Here is a 16,308-nt window from a genome sequence, read left to right on the forward strand (position 1 = left end):
ACATAGAGAGGTGTTTATACACTGCTGTGGTTAACATAGAGAGGTGTTTATACTGTACACTACTGTGGTTAACACAGAGAGGTTTTTATACACTACTGTGGTTAACATAGAGAGGTGTTTATACACTACTGTGGTTAACATAGAGAGGTGTTTATACTGTACACTACTGTGGTTAACACAGAGAGTGTTTATACTGTACACTACTGTGGTTAACATAGAGAGGTGTTTATACACTACTGTGGTTAACATAGAGAGGTGTTTATACACTACTGTGGTTAACATAGAGAGGTGTTTATACACTACTGTGGTTAACATAGAGAGGTGTTTATACTGTACACTACTGTGGTAAACACAGAGAGGTTTTTATACACTACTGTGGTTAACATAGAGAGGTGTTTATACTGTACACTACTGTGGTTAACATAGAGAGGTGTTTATACACTGCTGTGGTTAACATAGAGAGGTGTTTATACACTGCTGTGGTTAACATAGAGAGGTGTTTATACACTACTGTGGTTAACATAGAGAGGTGTTTATACACTGCTGTGGTTAACATAGAGAGGTGTTTATACACTACTGTGGTTAACATAGAGATGTGTTTATACACTGCTGTGGTTAACACAGAGAGGTTTTTATACACTACTGTGGTTAACATAGAGATGTGTTTATACACTGCTGTGGTTAACATAGAGAGGTGTTTATGCTGTACACTGCTGTGGTTAACATAGAGAGGTGTTTATACTGTACACTACTGTGGTTAACATAGAGAGGTGTTTATACTGTACACTACTGTGGTTAACATAGAGAGGTGTTTATACTGTACACTACTGTGGTTAACATAGAGAGGTGTTTATACTGTACACTACTGTGGTTAACATAGAGAGGTGTTTATACTGTACACTGCTGTGGTTAACATAGGGAGGTGTTTATACACTGCTGTGGTTAACACAGATAGGTTTTTAGACACTACTGTGGTTAACATAGAGAGGTGTTTATACTGTACACTACTGTGGTTAACATAGAGAGGTGTTTATACACTACTGTGGTTAACATAGAGAGGTGTTTATACACTACTGTGGTTAACATAGAGAGGTGTTTATACTGTACACTACTGTGGTTAACACAGAGAGGTGTTTATACACTACTGTGGTTAACATAGAGAGGTGTTTATACTGTAGACTACTGTGGTTAACATAGAGAGGTGTTTATACTGTACACTACTGTGGTTAACATAGAGAGAGGTTTATACTGTACACTGCTGTGGTTAACATAGAGAGGTGTTTATACATTGCTGTGGTTAACATAGAGAGGTGTTTATACTGTACACTGCTGTGGTTAACACAGAGAGGTTTTTATACACTACTGTGGTTAACATAGAGAGGTGTTTATACTGTACACTGCTGTGGTTAACATAGAGAGGTGTTTATACTGTACAGTACTGTGGTTAACATAGAGAGGTGTTTATACTGTACACTACTGTGGTTAACATAGAGAGGTGTTTATACTGTACACTACTGTGGTTAACATAGAGAGGTGTTTATACTGTACACTACTGTGGTTAACATAGAGAGGTGTTTATACTGTACACTGCTGTGGTTAACATAGGGAGGTGTTTATACACTGCTGTGGTTAACACAGATAGGTTTTTAGACACTACTGTGGTTAACATAGAGAGGTGTTTATACTGTACACTACTGTGGTTAACATAGAGAGGTGTTTATACACTACTGTGGTTAACATAGAGAGGTGTTTATACACTACTGTGGTTAACATAGAGAGGTGTTTATACTGTACACTACTGTGGTTAACACAGAGAGGTGTTTATACACTACTGTGGTTAACATAGAGAGGTGTTTATACTGTAGACTACTGTGGTTAACATAGAGAGGTGTTTATACTGTACACTACTGTGGTTATCATAGAGAGGTGTTTATACTGTACACTACTGTGGTTAACATAGAGAGGTGTTTATACTGTACACTACTGTGGTTAACATAGAGAGGTGTTTATACTGTACACTGCTGTGGTTAACACAGAGAGGTTTTTATACACTACTGTGGTTAACATAGAGAGGTGTTTATACTGTACACTGCTGTGGTTAACATAGAGAGGTGTTTATACTGTACACTACTGTGGTTAACACAGAGAGGTTTTTATACACTACTGTGGTTAACATAGAGAGGTGTTTATACTGTACACTGCTGTGGTTAACATAGATAGGTTTTTATACACTGCTGTGGTTAACACAGAGAGGTTTTTATACACTACTGTGGTTAACACAGAGAGGTTTTTGTACACTACTGTGGTTAACATAGAGAGGTGTTTATACACTGCTGTGGTTAACATAGAGAGGTGTTTATACTGTACACTACTGTGGTTAACACAGAGAGGTTTTTATACACTACTGTGGTTAACATAGAGAGGCATTTATACTGTACACTACTGTGGTTAACACAGAGAGGTGTTTATACTGTACACTACTGTGGTTAACATAGAGAGGTGTTTATACACTACTGTGGTTAACATAGAGAGGTGTTTATACTGTACACTGCTGTGGTTAACATAGAGAGGTGTTTATACTGTACACTGCTGTGGTTAACATAGATAGGATTTATACACTACTGTGGTTAACACAGAGAGCCATTGGGAGATTGGCATGCTTGTGCCACGTGCATCTGACACTCCTAATGTGTTTTTCGTAGCTGCTTCATATTGATGAATAATAGCCCTAAATGTCTAAAGGCTTTACTGCTTCTCAGGCCTGGGCTGCTTCTACTGTTGGCCCTCAGGTTTATATGACAGTGAGATGACTTGTAAGTATATGGTATACAGTCTGATATACTACAGCTGTCAGCCAATCAATTCAGGGCTCTAACCACCCAGTTTATAAAGCAAAATATGGTGTATGTGTGTGTTTGTCATTTCTCTGATGTGTGTGTTCTCCTCCTTGTCTCAGGAGTACCTGGATGTGCTGGGTCGGCCCATGGTGCTGGCTGGGCCCAAGGCCAAGCAGGTCCAATGGACCAATGTCTACCAGGATGCTCTGGTAAGCCACAAACTATCCCACTGATGAGTAGCTACACAAGTGTCACGCTACAGTACATTACTGTAATGTACTGTATTATCTATCTGTTTATTATCTATTATTGCTATATATAGCTTTTTTATTGTTATTTCATTGTTTCACTTTTTTTTCTTAAAACTGCATTGTTGGTTAAGGGCTTGTAAGTAGGCATTTCCCTTCTATACCTGCTGTAGAACTGAAACCCTTTAGAATTATTTGCTTACAAACTTCTACTTTGAGTCCTACCTATAACATAGCTATGTTTAAAAAAAACATTATATAAGGCCTCCTGAGTGGTGCAGTGGTCTAAGGCACTGCAGCGCTAGCTGTGCCACTAGGGATTCTGGGTTTGCAACCGGGAGACCCATGGGGCGGCGCACAATTGGCCCAGTGTCGTCCGTGTTGGGGAGGGTTTGGCCGGCAGGGATGTCCTTGTCCCATCGCGCACTAGTGACTCCTGTGGGGGGCGGGTGCAGTGCTTGTTGACACGGTCACCAGGTGTACAGTGTTTCCTCTGATTGGTGAGGCTGGCTTCTGGGTTAAGTGGGCATTGTGTCAAGAAACAGTATGCCTTGGTTGGGTTGTGTTTCGGAAGACACACGGCTCTCAACCTTTGCCGAGTCCATACGGGAGTTGCAGTGATGAGACAAGACTGTAACTACCAATTGGATATCAGGAAAGTGATCAAAATGTTTAAAACATGATATAGATGCTAACACAACCTTCTGAAGTCCCATATACTGAGACGTTGATGTTTGTGTGTTCAGGGTCTGGGTCTGGTCATAACTGGGACCATGCCAGTCTTCAACCTCACCGCTGATGCAAATTCTCAGGTAAATATCAGCAGGAGCATGAAGCTCAGGGTTTACACTGATTAACAAATGAGTAGACTTGTTATTGCACAGTTCATTTTCAAATGGTCTCAGGGCCATTAGAAAAAGTATTTCTGTCTTATGTGGCTCTTTGAGGAACACAAGAATCAATACATAAACAGATATTGCATCGGTACTGAGCCATAACTTAGATACAGATTTCCCATTTCAGAGCAAACTGATTTGCATCATTGTAAAACAATAGGAATCCTGACTGCACAACAGTCCCTTCTGTGTCTATAACTCCCTAATGTTGGCCATCAGTCATGTCTAATGGCATCCTACCATCCTGATGCACCGACCGACCGCAGGGCAACACTGACCCCCTGAGGTAGCAACAGGCCCAGCAGCTTTGAGAACCATATTTTTCTTAGAGCTTGGTGAGAGCGTGGTTGTCCAATGGTTATTTAGCATACAACCTTCGCACAACATTCGGGGAATGGTGCAGGATAGTTGCTTGGCTCTGGAACATTCTCAACACATTTAAGGAACTTGACAAAATAACATTATTTTCTTGGTATTTCATTACTTTAACAGAATGTTTCCTAAAAGTTCAAACATGGTAACACTCCAACTGGTTTGACATTGGGAATGATCTCAACTAGTGCAGAGAACGTTAAGAAACAATGTTATTCTGTGGGAATTTCAGTACTTCAGCATGTTTCCTACAGGTTTCCTCATGGTTCTATTTAAAGTCATGTTTTCAGAACATTAATAAAACGTTTAATAAAAACCACTAGAAAATTCACAAGGGCCTCCTGGGTGGTGCAGTGGTCTAGGGCACTCCATCACAGTGCTAGCTGTGCCACCAGAGACTCTGGGTTCGTGCCCAGGCTCTGTCGCAGCCGGCCGCGACCGGGAGACCCATGGGGCGACACACAATTGGCCTAGCGTCGTCTGGGTTAGGGAGGGCTTGGCCGGTGGGGATATCCTTGTCTCATTGAGCACTTGCGACTCCTGTGGTGGGCCGGGCGCAGTGCACGCTAACCAGGTCGCACGGTGTTTCCTCCAACACAATGGTGCGGCTGGCTTCCGGGTTGGATGCGAGCTGTGTTAAGAAGCAGTGCGGGTTGTGTTTCGGAGGATGCATGGCTTTCGACCTTCCTCTCTCCCGAGCCCGTACGGGAGTTGTAGCGATGAGACAAGATAGTAACTACTAACAATTGGATACCATGAAAAGGGGGTAAAATAAAACATTTTATTCAATGTTAAAAAGAGATACATTCTGTTTTCAGTGTCAACAAAACACTCTCTCTCTTGTTGAGTGTGTTCCGGTGTGTTGACCACGCCCACTAATTGGCCTCAGTTGATGTTAATGAATGCTTGTGGGGCGGCAGGTAGCCTAGTGGTTAGAGCGTTGGGCCAGTAACCAGAAGATTGCTAGATCGAATCCCTGAGCTGACAAGATAAAAATATGTTGTTCTACACCTGAAGAAGGCAGTTAACCCACTGTTCCTAGGCTGTCATTGTAAATAAGAATTTGTTCTTAATAACTGACTTGCCTAGTTAAATAGAAATGGGGTCTTTTTTAATAAACTAAAAAGCTTTGTTAAAAAACATTGTGGTGGGGCAGTGGACTAATTCCGTGGATAGAGAACAGAAGATCGTAGGTTTGAATCTCACTAATATTTTTTTTAATGTGTTTTCATGATTAATGCCTATAATGAATGTCCATGTGTCTTATCTGTGCTTGGAGTTGAAAACAGTTCAACTAAGATAGCAGTGTTTTTAAAATTCTTATTGAAACATTCAGTGAAAGTTTCAAGGAAGTTATTCAAAAGCCTCCAAATAAACTATAGAACTTTCAGGGAACCATAGTAAAAGGTTCTCAGAATCTCCCTGCAACTTAAAAATGTATGTTCCCAGAACAGGTGAAATTTTCACCTCCGTTCTGTTTTACCGGTCAGGAAACTCATGGCTTAGTTCCTAGAACCAATGGGAAACCAAAAACGTACATTCCCACAACTTCCAAATAACCAAATGTGCTAGCTGGGTAGTGCTGGCTTGTTTTCTTTCAAGCATGGTTCCAGCAACTATGGTGGATGCATCACTAGGCCAGCCCAGTACAGCTCGGTTTGGTTTGGCTCCCTGTATTGTGAATCAGGCTTCAGTGTACTGTACATGTACATCTTCTGTTTGTTAGCTCCCATTGAATCAACTATTCAAATCGAATGGAAAATATTGACTCTTGAGATAATCACACATAACATTAGGACAATGGTACCGGAGAGGATGGCTGCCGTTTTGCGGGCTCTTAACAACCGTGCTATTTTGTGTGTTTTTTCACATTGTTTGTAACTTATTTTGTACATAATGTTGCTGCTATCGTCTCCTATGGTCGAAAAGAGCTTCTGGATATCAGAAGAGTGATTACTCACAAAAAAATAATAATTATGAGTCCGACACAAAGGATATACTGCTTCTCTGAGACCAGGCCCAAATCCATGTCATTTGCATGAAGAAAATACGTAAATATAGGGGGCGGAGACCGGGGTGCCTTGCGAGAATTAATTGGCGAGTGGGTAACCCCCTTTTGTCTCACAAAGACACAGCGGTTAGAAACAAAAAATCTCAAATTTGGACTCATCAGACAAAAGGACACAGATTTCCACTGATCTAATGTCCATTGCTCGGGTTTCTTGGCCCAAGCAAGTCTCTTCTTCTCATTGGTATCCTTTAGTAGTGGTTTCTTTGCAGAAATTTGACCATGAAGGCCTGATTCACGCAGTCTCTTATGAACAATTGATGTTGAGATGTGTCTGTTACTTGAACTCTGTGAAGAATTTATTTGGGCTGCAGTCTGAGGTGCAGTTAATTGCCAATTTCTGAGACTGGTAACTTTAATGAACTTATCCTCTGCAGCAGAGGTAACTCTGGGTCTTCCTTTCCTGTGGCGGTCCTCATGAGAGCCAGTTTCATCATAGCACTTGATGGTTTTTGCGACTGCACTTGAAGAAACTTTCAAAGTTCTTGAAATTCTCTTTGTTTATTTGAGCTGTTCCTGCCATAATATGGACTTGGTCTTTTACCAAAAATAGGCTATCTTCTGTATACCAACCCTATCTAATCACAACACAACTGATTGGCTCAAACGCATTAAGGAAAGAAATTCCACAAATTAACTTTTAACAAGGCATACCTGTTAATTGAAATGCATTCCAGGTGAATAGCTCATGAATCTGGTTGAGAGAATGCGAAGAGTGTGCAAAGCTGTCATCAAGGAAAAGGGTAGCTACTTTGAAGACTCACAAATATAAAATATATTTTGATTTTGATTTGTTTAACCTCTACGGGATTGGTGTCCCTATACCGTTGGACGGTTGAGCTAACGTGCGCTAATGTGAATAGCATGATGTTGTAAGTAACAGCAAATTTTCCAGGGCATAGGCACGTCTTATATGGGCAGAAAGCTTAAATTCGTGTTAATCTAACTGCACTGTCCAATTTACAGTAGCTATAACAGTGAAAAAATACCATGCTTTTGTTTGAGTGCACAACAACAAAAACCTTTTATCACGGCAACTGGTTTGATACATTCACCTCTGAAGGTAAATAATGTACTTACATTCAGGTTCTTTCTCTGATTTGTAATCCTGAGGGTCCCACAGGCCATCTAGATGTGTGAAAGTTAGTGTATAAGCTAATTATCCATTCCTGGGAGTGTGTAAACTTTAATGTTGTATTACCATAACATTTTTGTATGTTCTCTATATCAGGCACTTTTGGGCAGACTTGCTACGAAATATTGTTCAGTGTTATAATGCTTTACTGGATCAATCTGAAACTTTGCACACACACTGTTAAATTGTGCCCAAACTGCAATATTATATTATGTCCTTTCTCTTGCATTTCAAAGATGATGAAACATGTTTGTTTTTTAAACGCCTGTTCTTTGGTTTGTATTTTCTTTTACCAGATCTAATGTCTTATATTCTCTTACATTAATTTCACATTTCCACAGACTTCAAAGGGTTTCCTTTCAAATGGTATCAAGCATATATCCTTCCTTCAGGTCCTGATCTACAGGCAGTTAGATTTGGGTATGTCCTTTTAGGCAAAAATTGAAGAAAAAAAGGGTACGATCCTTAATGAATTAATTAACACTTTTTTTGTTACTGCATGATTCTATGTGTTATTTCATAGTTTTGATGTCTTCACAATTATTCTACAATGTAGAAACCCTGAAATGAGTAGGTGTGTCCAAGGTTTTTGACTGGTACTGTACACATCCCAACCAGAAGCCATGGATTACAGGCAACATCCGTACCGAGCTAAAGGCTAGAGCTGCCTTCAAGGAGCGGGACACTAATCTGGATGCTTATAAGAACTCCCACTATGCCCTCAGACGAACCATCAAACAGGTAAAGCATCAATACAGGACTAAGATTGGATCCTACTACAATGGCTCTGATGCTTGTCGGATGTGGCAGGGCTTGCAAACTATTATGGACTACAATGGGAAACCGCGAGCTGCCCAGTGACGCGAGCCTGGTGCCCACAAATATCATCACTAAGCTAAGTACCCTGGGACTAAACACCTCCCTTTGCAACTGGATCCTGGACTTCCTGATGGGCCGCCCCCAGGTGGTAAGGGTAGGCAACAAAACATCTGCCACATCTGCACCATTGAGAGCATCCTGACCGGTTGCATCAGCGCCTGGTATGGCAACTGCTCGGCATCTGACCGTAAGGCGCTACAGAGGGTAGTGAGTACGTCACCAAGGTTCTTGCCATCCAGGACCTATATACTAGGCGGTGTCAGAGGAAGGCCCAGTCACCCAAGTCATAGACTCTTCTCTCTGCTACCGCACGGAAAGCAGTACTGGAGCGCCAAGTCTAGGTCCAAAAGGCTCCTTAACACCTTCTACCCCCAATCCATAAGACTGCTGGACAATTAATCAAATGGCCACCCGGATAATTTACATAATTGTTTTTTTATTGTGTTACTTTTTATTTTATGTTTTACTTTAGTTTATTTAGTAAATATTTTCTTAACTCTATTTCTTGAACTGCATTGTTGGTTAAGGATTTGTAAGTAAGCATTTCACAGTAAGTGCAACACCTGTTGTATTCGGCACCTGACAAATAACATTTGATTTCATTTGATGCTGCTACAGATGTAATATCTTAATCTGATCACCCTGTTGCAGGAGAACTTTCCTGGTAATGCAGGAAATGTAAAACGAGTGTATTTGGGGAATGAAAAAGGCTTCTGAAGTTTGTAATTGCCTTCTTGATTTTGCCTTACAAAAAATGTATGAACCCCTACAAAAGATTCCACATAATAATTCACATTTCCTGTTGCTGCAGGATTATTTTCCTGCTGTAACAAACTGGCTAAAATTAAGATCCTATGTCAGTATGACAAATTGATTCAGTTCTAGGGTGTAAATATACATTAATCAGCTGGCATAAGGTGTAGATATCGATTAATCAGATGTACACATGGTAATAAATCACAGATGGTGAGGACAGTCAGTCTAACACCCCTGTGTGTGTGTGTGTGTGTGTGTGTGTGTGTGTGTGTGTGTGTGTGTGTGTGTGTGTGTGTGTGTGTGTGTGTGTGTGTGTGTAGATGCTCATATAGTTGATCAGGAACCATTAACTGGAATGTTTTTAAACAGACGCAGCTTGTCCTTGGTGTCATGGGGGTGGATGTTGCAATCAACGAAATTAAGAGGAAGACACCAACATACAGGGTACACACACACACACACACACACACACACACACACACACACACACAGATGCATACACACACACACACACACACACACACACACACACACACACAGATGCATAGACACACACACGCATGCATGCACACACACACACGCACACACAGGCACACACACACACACACACACACACACACACATACACAGATGCATAGACACACACACACACACATGCATGCACACACACACACACAGGCACACACACACACACACACACACACACACACAAACAACACAGAAGCAGTGATTCTAAGTCTCGTTTCTCTCCCTACAGCTTGGAGCCAATGGATACACCTTTGCGATCGACCAAAATGGCTATTTGCTCCTGCACCCCAACCTGCAACCTAAGGTAGGATCAAGACTGTCCTCTATGCATCCCATCCTGCAACCTAAGGTAGGACCCAGACCATAGTAATAGAATGAATAGAACAGGCTTCATTCTATTTCTATGTCCCAGATTTTCCTCCTGACTCCTCCTGACTCTTTTTTCTACATCATTAGTATTCCTCTGTTCTCACTTTTTCTTGACTTTTCTACCCAGATACTGGTATTATTCCGTCTGTCTGATTGGCTGCCTGTCTGTCACTCAGATCATTAACTTCAGAGAACCTGTCACCCTGGACTTCCTGGATGCTGAGCTAGAGGACAGTAAAAAGGAGGAGGTAAATACAGTTCAGACAACTAAACACCCACACATCTCTAACATTGTCATAGTTACTACAGCTGTGTGACAGTGGTTCAATGACCAAACCGTTGAATCAAATGTCACAGTTAATTTTTGTTAGAGTTTTTTACAATCCCTTTGGCACTAATTTCAGAACCTTGATGTCATTTTTCAAAACTCTAGACACAAAACTCACAACCGATGATCAAAATGCTAATTTTTCAAAACTCTAACACTTTTTCCAATTGCTTGGATACAATACACATAAAGCTAATATCATTTGTTCATTGAACTAAAATCACCTGTTCAAAATGACACAACTTAACATCAAAGTATTACCATTTCGAAATGCAATTCACACATTACATCTGAGATGACTGTCTATTAATTTCATTACAATGATCTAACTATCAATTGATACAACTGCTCAAAATGATAAGGTACTGTTGCATTACTCTTAATGCATAGTTTTATGGAAACTGACAAACAATATTCCATGTTTAGATCATGAAAGTTTCAGGATAACGAGATCCATTGACACCAATTACCGTGGAACATGAACCAATTGGACTATATTATCTATGGATGTAATATTTCATCATCATTCTTTATCAGACACTGTTTCTATGGTCCCATGTACCACTTTTCCAGACAATGTTTTCAGATTTGACATTATTGTACACTCACTTTATTAGGTACACCTATCTAGTACTGGGTAGGACCACATTACATTTTACATTTAAGTCATTTAGCAGACACTCTTATCCAGAGCGACTTACAAATTGGTGCTTTCACCTTATGACATCCAGTGGAACAGCCACTTTACAATAGTGCATCTAGGTCTTTTAAGGGGGGGTGAGAAGGATTACTTTATCCTATCCTAGGTATTCCTTAAAGAGGTGGGGTTTCAGGTGTCTCCGGAAGGTGGTGATTGACTCCGCTGTCCTGGCGTCGTGAGGGAGTTTGTTCCACCATTGGGGGGCCAGAGCAGCGAACAGTTTTGACTGGGCTGAGCAGGAACTGTACTTCCTCAGTGGTAGGGAGGCGAGCAGGCCAGAGGTGGATGAACGCAGTGCCCTTGTTTGGGTGTAGGGCCTGATCAGAGCCTGGAGGTACTGAGGTGCCGTTCCCCTCACAGCTCCGTAGGCAAGCACCATGGTCTTGTAGCGGATGCGAGCTTCAACTGGAAGCCAGTGGAGAGAGCGGAGGAGCGGGGTGACGTGAGAGAACTTGGGAAGGTTGAACACCAGACGGGCTGCGGCGTTCTGGATTAGTTGTAGGGGTTTAATGGCACAGGCAGGGAGCCCAGCCAACAGCGAGTTGCAGTAATCCAGACGGGAGATGACAAGTGCCTGGATTAGGACCTGCGCCGCTTCCTGTGTGAGGCAGGGTCGTACTCTGCGGATGTTGTAGAGCATGAACCTACAGGAACGGGCCACCGCCTTGATGTTAGTTGAGAACGACAGGGTGTTGTCCAGGATCACGCCAAGGTTCTTAGCGCTCTGGGAGGAGGACACGATGGAGTTGTCAACCGTGATGGCGAGATCATGGAACGGGCAGTCCTTCCCCGGGAGGAAGAGCAGCTCCGTCTTGCCGAGGTTCAGCTTGAGGTGGTGATCCGTCATCCACACTGATATGTCTGCCAGACATGCAGAGATGCGATTCGCCACCTGGTCATCAGAGGGGGGAAAGGAGAAGATTAATTGTGTGTCGTCTGCATAGCAATGATAGGAGAGACCATGTGAGGTTATGACAGAGCCAAGTGACTTGGTGTATAGCGAGAATAGGAGAGGGCCTAGAACCAAGCCCTGGGGGACACCAGTGGTGAGAGCGCGTGGTGAGGAGACAGATTCTCGCCACGCCACCTGGTAGGAGCGACCTGTCAGGTAGGACGCAATCCAAGCATGGGCCGCGCCGGAGATGCCCAACTCGGAGAGGGTGGAGAGGAGGATCTGATGGTTCACAGTATCGAAGGCAGCCGATAGGTCTAGAAGGATGAGAGCAGAGGAGAGAGAGTTAGCTTTAGCAGTGCGGAGTGCCTCCGTGATACAGAGAAGAGCAGTCTCAGTTGAATGACTAGTCTTGAAACCTGACTGATTTGGATCAAGAAGGTCATTCTGAGAGAGATAGCGGGAGAGCTGGCCAAGGACGGCACGTTCAAGAGTTTTGGAGAGAAAAGAAAGAAGGGATACTGGTCTGTAGTTGTTGACATCGGAGGGATCGAGTGTGGGTTTTTCAGAAGGGGTGCAACTCTCGCTCTCTTGAAGACGGGAGGGACGTAGCCAGCGGTCAGGGATGAGTTGATGAGCGAGGTGAGGTAAGGGAGAAGGTCACCGGAGATGGTCTGGAGAAGAGAGGAGGGGATAGGGTCAAGCGGGCAGGTTGTTGGGCGGCCGGCCGTCACAAGACGCGAGATGTCATCTGGAGAGAGAGGGGAGAAAGAGGTCAGAGCACAGGGTAGGGCAGTGTGAGCAGAACCAGCGGTGTCGTTTGACTTAGCAAACGAGGATCGGATGTCGTCGACCTTCTTTTCAAAATGGTTGACGAAGTCATCTGCAGAGAGGGAGGAGGGGGAGGATTCAAGAGGGAGGAGAAGGTGGCAAAGAGCTTCCTAGGGTTAGAGGCAGATGCTTGGAATTTAGAGTGGTAGAAAGTGGCTTTAGCAGCAGAGACAGAGGAGGAAAATGTAGAGAGGAGGGAGTGAAAGGATGCCAGGTCCGCAGGGAGGCGAGTTTTCCTCCATTTCCGCTCGGCTGCCCGGAGCCCTGTTCTGTGAGCTCGCAATGAGTCGTCGAGCCACGGATCGGGAGGGGAGGACCGAGCCGGCCTGGAGGATAGGGGACATAGAGAGTCGAAGGATGCAGAAAGGGAGGAGAGGAGGGTTGAGGAGGCAGAATCAGGAGATAGGTTGGAGAAGGTTTGAGCAGAGGGAAGAGATGATAGGATGGAAGAGGAGAGAGTAGCGGGGAGAGAGAGCGAAGTTTGGGACGGCGCGATACCATCCGAGTAGGGGCAGTGTGGGAAGTGTTGGATGAGAGCGAGAGGGAAAAGGATACAAGGTAGTGGTCGGAGACTTGGAGGGGAGTTGCAATGAGGTTAGTGGAAGAACAGCATCTAGTAAAGATGAGGTCGAGCGTATTTCCTGCCTTGTGAGTAGGGGGAAGGTGAGAGGGTGAGGTCAAAAGAGGAGAGGAGTGGAAAGAAGGAGGCAGAGAGGAATGAGTCAAAGGTAGACGTGGGGAGGTTAAAGTCGCCCAGAACTGTGAGAGGTGAGCCGTCCTCAGGAAAGGAGCTTATCAAGGCATCAAGCTCATTGATGAACTCTCCGAGGAACCTGGAGGGCGATAAATGATAAGGATGTTAAGCTTGAAAGGGCTGGTAACTGTGACAGCATGGAATTCAAAGGAGGCGATAGACAGATGGGTAAGGGGAGAAAGAGAGAATGACCACTTGGGAGAGATGAGGATCCCGGTGCCACCACCCCGCTGACCAGAAGCTCTCGGGGTGTGCGAGAGCACGTGGGCGGACGAGGAGAGAGCAGTAGGAGTAGCGGTGTTGTCTGTGGTGATCCATGTTTCCGTCAGTGCCAAGAAGTCGAGGGACTGGAGGGAGGCATAGGCTGAGATGAACTCTGCCTTGTTGGCCGCAGATCGGCAGTTCCAGAGGCTACCGGAGACCTGGAACTCCACGTGGGTCGTGCGCGCTGGGACCACCAGATTAGGGTGGCCGCGGCCATGCGGTGTGGAGCGTTTGTATGGTCTGTGCAGAGAGGAGAGAACAGGGATAGACAGACACATAGTTGACAGGCTAGAGAAGAGGCTTCGCTAATGCAGAGGAGATTGGAATGACAAGTGGACTACACGTCTCGAATGTTCAGAAAGTTAAGCTTACGTAGCAAGAATCTAATTGACTAAAATGATTAAAATGATACAGTACTGCTGAGGTAGGCTAGCTGCGTTGTTGACACTACCCTAATCAAGTCGTTCCGTTGAGTGTGAAGTTTCTACAATGCTGCTATTCGGGGGCTAGCTGGCTAGCTAGCAGTGTTGGTTACGTTACGTTGCGTTAGGAGAACGACAATAGCTGGCTAGCTAACCTAGAAAATCGCTCTAGACTACTCAATTATCTTTGAAACAAAGACGGCTATGTAGCTAGCTATGTAGCTAGCTACGATCAAACAAATCACACCGTTGGGACTGTAATGAAATGAAATGAAAATGTGATACTACCTGTGGAGCGAAGCGGAATGCGACCGGAATGCGAAAGTTCTATTCAGTAGACGTTGGCTGGCTGTTGGCTAGCTAGGAGTGTCTCCTACGTTAAGGACGACAAAATAGCTGGCTAGCTAACCTCGGTAAATTAAGATAATCACTCTAAGACTACACACTCTAAACTACACAATTATCTTGGATACGAAGACAGCAAAGACAACTATGTAGCTAGCTAATACTACACTAATCAAGTCGTTCAGTTGAGTGTGATAGTTACTACAGTGCTACGGTAGCCGGTGAACGTATGCTAGCTGGCTAGCTGCTAGGCAGATAGGAGGACGACGAAATACGATAATAACGCAATTATCACTCTAAGACTCCACACTCTAAACTACACAATTATCTTGGATACGAAGACAGCAAAGACAACTATGTAGCTAGCTAACACTACACTAATCAAGTCGTTCAGTTGAGTGTGATAGTTACTACAGTGCTACGGTAGACGGTGAACGTGTTGGGCAGATAGGAGGACGACGAAATACGATAATTACGCAATTATCTTTGATACAACGACGGCTATGTAGCTAGCTAAGAAGAAATTGCTAAGATTAGACAAATCAGACCGTTGTACTATAATGAAATGTAATGAAATGTAATGAAAAAGTTATACAACCTGCAGACCGAAGGAGACCGAAGCGCGGATGCGACCGGCTGCCTCCACAACAGCCTGAATTATTCATGGTGTTGTACGTTAAGAGATGCCCTTCTGCACACCACTGTTTTAAACAGCTGGTATTTGAGCATTTGTGGCCTTTCTGTTAGCTTGAATGAGTCTGGACATTCTCCTCTGACCTCTCTCATTAACAAGGTGTTTTTTTCCCACAGAACTGCCGCTCACTGAGTGTGTTTTGTTTATCGCACCATTCTCTGTAAACTATAGAGACTGTAGTGCATAAAAATCCCAGGAAGGCAGCTGTTTCTGAGATGCTGGAATCACCATGTGTGGCATCAACAATCATACCACGGTCAAAGTTGCTTAGATTACGCATCTTGCCCGTTCTAATGTTAGGTCGAACAAGAACTTAAGCTCTCTACTCTATATACTCTATATATTGAGTTGCAGGGAGCCACATGATTCCCTGTTTGAATGTAACCTTCCTTGATGAGCTAAATCAGGTCTGTAAGAGCTGATGGCGTGACCTATGTCATTGTGTGGGATAATGTCAGGTTCCACCATGCTCAAATGGGGCAAGCATGGTTTCAAGCCCATCCACAATTTACCACCCTGTACTTACCTCCATACTCTCCTTTCCTTAACACGATTGAGGAATATTTCTCCACATGGAGGTGGAAGGTATATGATAGGCTCCCTCACGAACAAGCCACCCTTCTCCAGGCCATGGATGATGCATGCATCACATCACAACAGACCGGTGTCAGGCCTGGATTCGCCCGAACATTCTTCCCAAGATGTTTGGCTAAGGAAAACATCCATTGTGATGTGGATGAGAACCTATGGCCAAATCCACAAGACAGGGTTGATAGAAATCTAGAAGTACAGTAATCAACCCTTTGTTTGGCTTTTTACAGTAAGCCAGGTGAGGAACACTGCAGTTGATGTTTTGCTGTAGTTTTTTTTCTTTTTTTGTAGCAAATTATTTTTGCTTTGATTCAAAGAAACCTGAGTGATTTTATTGTATTTCATCAATAAATGTCATATTTTGTTCAATGATTCCACTGTGTTTGTAGAATTCTCTCT

At 43.5% G+C, this 16,308-nt stretch overlaps 1 protein-coding gene across 3 annotated transcripts in view; it reads left to right on the forward strand.

Annotated features, from left to right (window-relative positions):
• The window catches only part of LOC115142357 (voltage-dependent calcium channel subunit alpha-2/delta-2-like), a 344,103-nt gene that overhangs the window by 299,083 nt on the left and 28,712 nt on the right, over positions 1 to 16,308 (forward strand). For 2 of the 3 annotated variants that reach the window (XM_065001986.1, XM_065001984.1), the window contains exons 15-19: positions 2,957 to 3,046; positions 3,832 to 3,897; positions 9,561 to 9,635; positions 9,949 to 10,023; positions 10,265 to 10,336. In XM_065001986.1, coding sequence (XP_064858058.1) covers positions 2,957 to 3,046; positions 3,832 to 3,897; positions 9,561 to 9,635; positions 9,949 to 10,023; positions 10,265 to 10,336 — 378 coding nt within the window. Of the gene's footprint in view, positions 1 to 2,956; positions 3,047 to 3,831; positions 3,898 to 9,560; positions 9,636 to 9,948; positions 10,069 to 10,264; positions 10,337 to 16,308 lie in introns of all 3 variants that reach the window. The other variant, XM_065001983.1, reaches the window with a different exon arrangement.

This window comes from Oncorhynchus nerka, linkage group LG15 (assembly GCF_034236695.1).
Source record: "Oncorhynchus nerka isolate Pitt River linkage group LG15, Oner_Uvic_2.0, whole genome shotgun sequence".
NCBI classification, from domain to species: Eukaryota; Metazoa; Chordata; class Actinopteri; order Salmoniformes; family Salmonidae; genus Oncorhynchus; species Oncorhynchus nerka.